Here is a 9,722-nt window from a genome sequence, read left to right as displayed (position 1 = left end):
TATCACATTGAACTAATTTTTCTTATCACCGTAAGAATTTCTAGTGTTGTTTCCCATAGCCAGCAAAAAATTATTTAATATGATTGTCGCTTTAACAACCTCGTTTTATGAAGGGGGTCTATTATAGAACTTTCATCATTTTTTTTCCCATCTTTATCAGTTCCCATGACGCTCTCAATGTGTAGCTTCATTTTCTTTCAGATATTAAAGACATCTTGACATTCACTGAATTGCGACAACCCAACTTTTCGATCAAATTTTGCAAGTCTTGAGTGATGTCACCGTCTAACTGTTCGTCCGAACTATTTAAACTTATGTTATCAGTTGGACCAAAGTTAAATTTATTTATAAGTTAATAAAATATTAATTAATATGTAAATTAATAATTATTAATTTATCGGTTAATTAATATCTCGCTTAATTAATATATTCTGATAGTCCCAACAACATTAATTTATAGAGTTTCTACTATACTTTTGTTTTCATACCATGTTACAATATTGGTTTCATCTTTTTTCTAAAAAAATAATTATAGGCCTTGTAGGCTAATTGGAAAAGGATTTACATGCTTTTATGTGGGTGACACCTTTTAGGACATTGGAGAGAACTGAAATCGAGTTAAAATATAAAAAGGTTTTCACATTCTCAATGGAAAAATTGATATCCACACCTAACTTGCACCTTCCGATACTTATCCCTCGCCTATACTATGTTTCCGCACAAAATCGACAATAATTTTTCATGTTCTCTTCATCCACGTATGATAATATAAGTAAGGAAGAACCAAATAAGAAGTGTTAGATTGTCTGTATCATAGACGACACACGAATTTTGTAGACATTTATGAAGTTCTAATAAGTTCATTTGTCTTTTTTCCTTTTGACGCATTAAGAAGTTCATGCTACTACCTATTTGTTTGGATTTTCAAGAAAGATAAAATTTGAACCGAATATAGATATTGTATTTTTTATGACGTTTTACGGTTGTTTAAGGGTATGTTATTTATGTCAGGGGAGGTTTATTAGACTTTTTTTTTTGAAGCATAGGTTTACAAGATGAGGGTTTTTTTCTCTTTTTTTTTTCTCTTTTTCTTATCAAGGCAAGCAACAAAATATGTGTTCTATGGTTTTACTTGTCGTTGGACCCTATGTTATCATTTTGTTTTCCTAAATAATATATATATATATATATAGAAGGGAAAAGAGGATATGCTAATCTTCTGATTCAGTCTCAGTTGACAATTACCGGATAGGTGTTTCTCATGAGGACTGAATATATATGCTTGCAAATGGTGAATTTATATTGTGAACACAAGCAGCAGTGGATCATATTCTACAAATATAAAATTATCCATTTACTTATAGGCATTTTGCTTAGTTGGAATTTCTTTTAGGGATTATGCACGAGTGGGTGCTTCCCGTTACCAGAAAAGTGCTCATGCAATAATTCCCTTCTTGTTTTATCTAAACCAAATTCGGTTGAATTCTCAACGGTGAACAACTAGTTGGTCATCAATTTTTAACTCACCTTTTAGCTTTCATGCATTGCTAACATGGAAAGCTTTTTTCATGTTCCTCTACACTTGTTGTTACTTGATATATAGAATTATAATAGACTATTTTTATTTTCATGCCTTATTATCGTATTGGTTTCATTTTTACTCGAACAAAATCAAAGCACGAAAATAAAACGAATTAATGGCCTACCACGTTAATCCTCGAATATGAATTTACATGTTTTTTCTTTGACGATAGCTTGTCAGACATTAGAGAAAACCAAAAACAAGAAACTGTTAAGGCATCAAAAGTTTTCGTATTCTGAGTGGAAAATTTGATGATAAAAATAAATGATGAGGATCATATTGTGTGTGTTTCTTGATTTCTTTGTTAATATATTAGAAAAATGTTTTTATGGAGAGTTGACGTAATGTTATGTGTTTCTTCTTCCACTTGTGAGTTGTAATGCCGTCCAGAAAAAAAATCATTTTTGGATTAGTTCAGATACATGAATTTTTTGAAAGCAATAGTGTTGTTGAAACTCTGTGTGTGTGGTTGGATGTTCAAGAAAAATAAAATGTAAACCGGCCTAGTCGAATACTATATTTAATATTCAATGAACTTTATAACCCACCATTATTGTTAAAGGCATGTGTACTCCTTCTACCGAGGAAGCCAAGGATTTTCAAATCCTTATTTTCGATAACTATCAAACTCGTATAAAACAAAACAATCTAATACTTTTGTTACACTGATTTTAAAAAACAATAATCAAATTTAACAATTTATTTTTTTAATGAAAATTTTTGCGAATTAAAGGGAATCTTAATCCGTGGTTAAGCAAAGACAGACGGCCCAGGTAAGAAAAGTGGGCCTAAAAATAAGGAAGGGTGCTCCCAGTTACTAGAAAGTGCTCATATAATAAATCATCAATCTCTCTCTTCCTCTATTTCCCACTTCTTTGTTGTTCTAGGGAAATCAAAACAAGAAGAAAATTGCAATTTCTTTCCTTGAAGACTCTCAGACTAGTAAGTTCTCCTTCTAGGGTTTTATTTATTGACTGTAATCTCAATTTCATTAATTGTATGCTAATAATGTTAACTTGGGGTTCATCGAATCATCTTTTTCTTCTCTGCAGGTTTAGAATCATTACCAACTATGCTGCAGAAGAAAAATGGATTGATGCGGGACTTAGATAGAAGGTTAAACGGTATTTATTATTTGACTCCTTTTCAATTGGATGGAATTGTAGATATATGGTGTCTGTTCTATTGTATTGTTCAGTACTTAGTTGGGAAATGATGAAGAGTTTAGGTTAGGATGTCATTTCCATTGTTAAAAACACAAAAACCATGATGCTATTCCAATCAATAAAGTATAAACAGCTATATACAAGTGAGTCTAGTTCCATCTGGTGAAGAAATGATTTTAATTTGGCTCTAGCTTCGCATGAATTTTCCCTGATGCTCTTAAGCGTTCCATAAACTTCCATTGCACTAATGCACTAACCCAGGCTCGTTAATCATGCCCTTGCAACAGGAACAGGTACCATAGTCAAGGTAGCCACACTTGTTCTTTTTAATTAGATGTTGGTTAACCAATCATGAGTTTTTGCATCAGTACATGGTTTTGGTGACTGGATTCATTGAATATTTAACTCATGCTTTGAAATTCAATATATGCAGCCACAGTAAAGACCATACACTTTAACTAATTCGTCCCTGTTTATTCAGAATGGCTTATAGCTTCTTCTTTCTTTTTTTTTGTGGAGTGTGGACACTTATGTTTTGGAGCATTTTAGGCTAACTATGTACTTTTGTTTATACGAACAGAAAGTCAGCGTCAAAATGAACAGCACTGTGAACAAGAAATAGATGTCATGGAGCGGCTTATCAAATCTGTTAATATCACTCCAGATACTCCACTCATCAAATTCCCAAATGAAGCCCTTGATGAGCAAAAGCATTGCGGCAGGTCGCTGATGAAGAGGTTTCCCCAGCTATCCAGGCTTATCATTTGGTAAGAACACAGTTTTTCTAAACCAACATCGCATGTGCTCTGCATTTATGCGTGGTGTTAGAATATACTACAGTAAAACTTAATAATTCAGCCCAACATATTGTTATTTACTTTCTAGGTGTAGTTTTGAATAGATCTGTTGAACTGTTGATTGAAGTGGTTTTATTATAGAGTTCTGTAACCTGGTTCAATCTAAGTACCATAATATTTATTTTCTGTGTGGAAGACCCTTAAAAACCAATGGTCTTATATCCCAAAATTGGGGACTAGGACACGGAATATATTCACCAGTCTTGAGCGATAACATCTCTAGGACAATGTGCCATTAGATTTAGCTACTGTCTCCATCTAGTGCATATTTGATATGTCACTTTGCTAGTATCATTTTGGCCAAGCTTTTAATATAATCCTTCAGATATTGTCCCTGAATTCCCTGATGTATAATATTTCCTCTCTAACGTTCCATACATCTGATAAGTATGGCTTTCTCGGAAGTTAGACTTATTAATCTCCAATATTGAAAAGAAAGGTCAGCCATGTACAATTGTTCTTGTATTGAATAATTCATGATTTCCACTTGTAGAAAGTTGGTTAATTGATATACTTTACTGAGGTTTTCTTGTTCGAGACATGCATTATCTGGCTAGGAATCCTTACAATATCTACTTTAGCTCGCACAGGAGTAGTGCAGTCAGAACAATCTCAAGGTTGTTTTAGTCACATTGATTAGAGACCATCCAGTATATGCCGCCATTCTTACATCTATCCTTATTTTATTATCCAAAAAATCGGAATTTTGAGCTCAACAGGCATCTGTTTATCTTCTCTATTAACCCGGTAGATTATCATGCCACAGGTGGATGAGCTTATTCAACAACTTGATCAATATCTGAGAAAATTCACTGAAGAGCTAAGACGAGGTACTTATATTCTGCAGTACTACTCCTTCATGGTCTTTTAGATGTAGCTGTAGACTGTAGAACAAGAAAATCTAGAGGTAAAGCTTCTCAGTTCTCACCCTTACGAAAATATCTTCAAGTAAATCTTCTCACAACGAAGTAAATAGTTAACTTTACTAATATAAACTGATAGATATATCTTGTCAGATAATACTCAAGTCAAACTCCTATATTTTGGGAATTTTTATTTTTTAAAATATCAATTTATTTATTTTGGGTAACCATGCCGTGTCTGGCCGTAATAACACGCATGCCCGTATCAGAGTTCTATTTTTAGAAGATTACAAACATAGGGAGTTTCCATTACTTAGAAAATCTATATGAATACTAGAAAAACGCTGTATAACTCTTTTCACTATTGGTCTGGAATTGACCACTGTGTAGTTTCAAATTACGGTTCTGTGTTGAAGATATCTGAAACGATTGTTATCAATGGCGATACGTGAGTTTCAGTTGTACAATAGCATGACTAAGCTAAAGGAGATCTTCATACCTAAAGAACCAGGGAAAGTTGGGATGTATGTCTGTGGTGTTACAGCTTATGATCTCAGTCATATCGGCCATGCTAGGGCTTATATTGCTTTTGATGTCCTTTATAGGTCTAATTCTCAACTTCTTTTTTTCCTCTGTCTTTCCCTTTGGTTTGTAGAAAAGGGTTTTGTTTTGTTTGTTCTGCGGAAAAGTGATAATCAATGTTGTGTGGGTATGTTTAGTAGATACACCTCATTACAATAGTAAAGGGAACAAATAGTGGAATTTTTGTTTGGAGAACGGGGTTTTTGTGTACAGTGCCATAAGCTCTTTATAGTGCAGTAAGGTTTATCCTTGCGTCATATCCTTATTAAAGGAGCATCCAGGTGCCCTATGGGGTTGAAACTAAATACAAACTTCTATTTTCTTAGTTGATTTCACACTGAAAAAGCAATGCAATTATTCATGTCATTTTACATTGATAGATGATTAGTGCATGCCTGATCATGTTTACTTTTGCTGCGGTTTGAGCAGATACCTAAAACATTTGGGCTATGAAGTTACATATGTACGCAACTTCACTGATGTTGATGACAAGGTAAGCATGTTTTTTAGAGTATCTATTTTCTTCTTCTTCTTCACTTTTACATGATTAGCAAAAAAATATCTTTGTTCGGGATGCAATGTGTTATATTGGTGTTTACATTCTGAAATTTAAGTCTAATATCCAACTAATGTCTGTGTCTTTGCAGATAACTAAACGAGCTAAGGAAGTAGGGGAGGAACCATTGGATCTGATTAAACGCTTCTGCGATGAGTATCTTAGGGACATGAGCGATCTTAACGTCCTTGTTCCTACAGAACAACCCCGTGTTTCTGAAAACATAGTTGAAATTAAAAATATGATAGCTGAGGTACTCTAGTCCCCCTTATGCTTCGTTTTGTATCTTTCAGATTTGTTGGTAGAATGGCTCGCCAGAAAGTGTGAACATTAAAAATATGCTTCATTGCTTCTTTTTTTTGGTTTTGTTTGCTCATCAAAGCTATTTGTCATCTGCTTATCTTGTTACTACCTTGAGAAACAATGAAATCTCGTATGCTGATGCTACCATTACTTGTTCGTCTTTGAATTTTTTATGAGGATAACAGATTAAGGGGGGGCATCTTATTGAAGCCTTACCCTCTGGTTCACGTCCCTTATTTTTATGCAGGGTTTTTAGGCATGTAACCTGAAATTTGATCTGGTTCTTTCTGGCAGATTTTACAAAATGATTATGCCTATGCTGCTGATGGAGATGTCTACTTTTCAGTTGACAAATTTCCTGCTTATGGTCGGCTATCAGGGCAAAAATTAGAAGACAATCTAGCTGGTGGAGGTGGAAGAACTCAAGACAGTTTAACTTCAAGAAAACAAAATGAAAATGACTTTGCATTATGGAAGGTGAGAGAACACGCGCTTAGCATGCTTATGGTTGTTCTCTTTTTGGTGTCTTATTGTCACTGTGTGCTTTGCAGGCTGCAAAGCCGGGAGAGATTAGCTGGGAAAGTCCTTGGGGACCTGGAAGACCTGGGTGGCACATAGAGTGCAGTGCCATGAGTGACCGTTATCTGACTTCGTCCTTTGATATTCATGGTGGAGGACTGGATCTGATATTCCCACATCACGAGAATGAACTTGCTCAGAGTTGTGCTGCGCGACCTAACACTTGTGAGATTATATATTGGATGCATAATGGCTTTGTCAATGTGAACAAGGAGAAAATGTCCAAGTCCCTTGGAAACTTTTTTACTATTCGTGAGGCAAGCCACTTACTGTTTTCCCATTTTTAACCCTATTAATTTTTTTTGTTATCTTACCATTTCATTTCCCTTGTAGGTCACCACATCGTATCATCCATTGGCATTGAGATATTTTATGATGAGTACGCACTATCGGTCGCCTGTCAATTACTCACTAAATCAGCTAGAAATTGCGTCTGATACTGTTTTCTACTTGTATCAGGTATATAGCGAATTTTGTAAGGCATTATGTCTACATTGTATGGATAAGCTTAGCATTGAGTTTTCAGATAAATTGATGGAGAGAAATCTGATCTGATGCATTTAGTAGATCTACTGTCTTTCTTTGACTGCTCCCAGTGAATCAGTTATTGAAACTTCCTTGAATGATTGAAACTTCCTTGAATGTTTCACTAGTACAACAAAAGCTATGTCATTCCTTACGATAACCCAAGATGCAGCTGTATATATTTAGATAGTTTTAATATAATCTTAATTCTTTTTTTTACTTTCATGATAATTCAGTGGATTAGATCAGTTAGGTGCTGCATAAGTGCTTCTTGCATGCGTCATCTTCTTGCTGTTTATCGCATATGATGTTTATAGTGGATACATGTGTAATAATATATTCCTGAACTGTTGGTCATGTGTTTTAGACTTTGCTGGACTAGTGGACTGTGAAGAGGCCTTATTTCCGTTTCGAGAGAAAGATCCCGAGGGATCAGTACGGAAGGGAAAAAATATTTGAATAACTCTCGAGGCCCAGGAGTGCATCAATAAATTGAAGAATGATTTCTACGCTAAAATGTCAGATGATCTCCACACTCAAGATTTCCTGAAGGGTGCTCTTCAGGAAATTTTGAAGCTCATGAACAGTTCATTGAACAAGCTCAAGAAGGTATTTCCTGAAACTTCTTAAATGCATGTTATGGGTACGTATTATTCCTGTTCTAAAACACAATGTATCATATCTCGTTCACAAAACCGCATATTCACTGCAACCTGCACTTATCTATATGTGAGTCTTGCTGCCTAAAATGATTTAGATTGTGCCTATGCTAACTGAACATTGCACTTCGCCTTGTGTAACAAGATGCTTGTTGGGTAGTTTCTAAGTAAGAAACACCAGCATGGTAAACTCCATCTGGTTCTATAGTTTCCACCTTAGTTTCGCATTGGTGTTCCATGTATTCCTACTTTTTGGCTGAGTGCTATATTGTGTGCATTTCCAGGCAAAGCAACAACAGCAATCGTTGTTCCTGTCCCTTGCTGGAATGGAGAAAGAAGTGAAGATGGTTCTAGATACCCTTGGACTAATGTCATCTTTATCCTATTCAGAGGTATGTCGTCTTACATCTTGCATTTGATAGTCCGTTTATCTCCTTTTCAAGGAACATTTCACTGGAAGTTTAAAACAATCAAAATAAAATTATGTCATTTTTCTTTATACTACCTATATGGTGTTGTATACAGAGGTTCTGGAACAATTGAAAGCTAAGGCTTTGACGAGAGCAAATTTGACCGAGGAAGATGTGTTGCAACAAATAGAACTTAGGACCCAGGCAAGGAGAAACAGTGAATTTGCGGAAAGTGACCAAATTAGGGAAGACTTGAAAGCTAAGGGCATTGCTCTTATTGGATTTGGGCAATGAAACTATATGGAGACCTTGTGCCCGAAATTTAGAAACTGTTGCAGCTTCTACCAGTGGCGGAACCTGGATTTCATTTTGGAGGCGCCTAAAAAAGTTTTTTACACGCGTAAGGAAATGGATGTCCAAAATAACTTCTAATTTCAGATAACTCTAAAACTTACATGTAAATGTTAAGCAAGAAATTTTGACTCTTCGTCAGTATGTTAAGCCAGCAAATTCTTTCCTACATTGTGTAATTACTTATAGAGAATCATTTTTACCTAGCTAAATATGTCCAACAATGTTGTGGATGGTTTGAATTGAATTTGTGTACAAGTACATTTATGTCAGTGTAGGACTTGTCCAGTGACATTCACGTTTGAATGATCACGAAACTCGAAGTGCTGAACCGGTAGGTGCCCCCAGTTACAGGAAATCTTTCTCTTTCTCTCTTTCTTTTAACTCCCCCTTTCCTGTTTTTTCTAAGGAATTCAGTTGAATTTTCAACTTTCAACGGTGAACAATTAGTTGGTCATCAATTTTTTATTTTCACCTTTCAGCATTCTTGCATTGCTAACATGGAAAGCTTTTTTTCATGTTCATCTACATTTGGGTTGTTACTTGTAGAATTATAAAAGCACTACTTTTCCGATCAGGAAAAAAGAAACACTGCTTCTATTTTCATGTATATGGGTTTCATTTTTTTTCTTTCGAAAAGAACCAATGCAAATAAAATAGAAAAGAAAAGAAATTACTTACAATGTTGAGGCTTACTAAAAACGGGTTTACATGCTTAACAAGAGGTTTTGAGACATTAGAGCGAACCAAAACAGGGATTCTGTTGGAATATGAACAGTTTTTTCATTCTGACGGAAAAGTTTGAGGATTGTTTTGGTTGATGTTGGAGGCACACTTTGGGTTCGCTAGTTGCCTCACTATATGAGCTGTGTTGAAAGACTAAATCTATATGATACGACCAAGTGTTCCAAGGCAAACCGTCTGTTGCAACGTGAATTGTCTGTTATTATTAATCTCACTAGTTTTATGATCTGTTGTAAAATTTATGGGATATCTTTCGGGAATCACAATTTATAAAATGATGATCTGAATTTGACTTTTATTTATTTATTTATTTTGTTATTATTATTAAGGCAAACGACGTCGTATGTGGTGCGGTTCCCCTTGTGGCTATGTTATCATTCTACTTTGGCAGAAAATCAATTCAATCATGGGCGCAATTAAAATATATCTACTGGAACTTGGCAACAAAAAAGAAATCATTCCAAACCGTACTAAAATTCAAATCTATCCTACTGAAATTTGGTAACAAATAACCTTCGATTCCCAAACCATAATAAAGAGAAAAA

General features: G+C 34.9%; 1 protein-coding gene across 1 annotated transcript; it reads left to right on the top strand.

Annotated features, from left to right (window-relative positions):
* Nucleotides 1-5,480: 5,480 nt before the first annotated feature.
* Nucleotides 5,481-8,677, top strand: LOC113279715 (cysteine--tRNA ligase 2, cytoplasmic-like). Its single transcript, XM_026528386.1, has 8 exons — nucleotides 5,481-5,543; nucleotides 5,698-5,859; nucleotides 6,204-6,386; nucleotides 6,461-6,745; nucleotides 6,822-6,947; nucleotides 7,479-7,622; nucleotides 7,957-8,064; nucleotides 8,198-8,677. The coding sequence occupies exons 2-8, from the start codon at nucleotides 5,776-5,778 to the stop codon at nucleotides 8,213-8,215; spliced, it is 948 nt and encodes a 315-aa protein (XP_026384171.1). The 5' UTR covers nucleotides 5,481-5,543; nucleotides 5,698-5,775; the 3' UTR covers nucleotides 8,216-8,677.
* Nucleotides 8,678-9,722: the final 1,045 nt, after the last annotated feature.

This window comes from Papaver somniferum, chromosome 5 (assembly GCF_003573695.1).
Source record: "Papaver somniferum cultivar HN1 chromosome 5, ASM357369v1, whole genome shotgun sequence".
NCBI lineage: Eukaryota > Viridiplantae > Streptophyta > Magnoliopsida > Ranunculales > Papaveraceae > Papaver > Papaver somniferum.
This window is presented reverse-complemented; position numbering and strand designations above follow the sequence as displayed.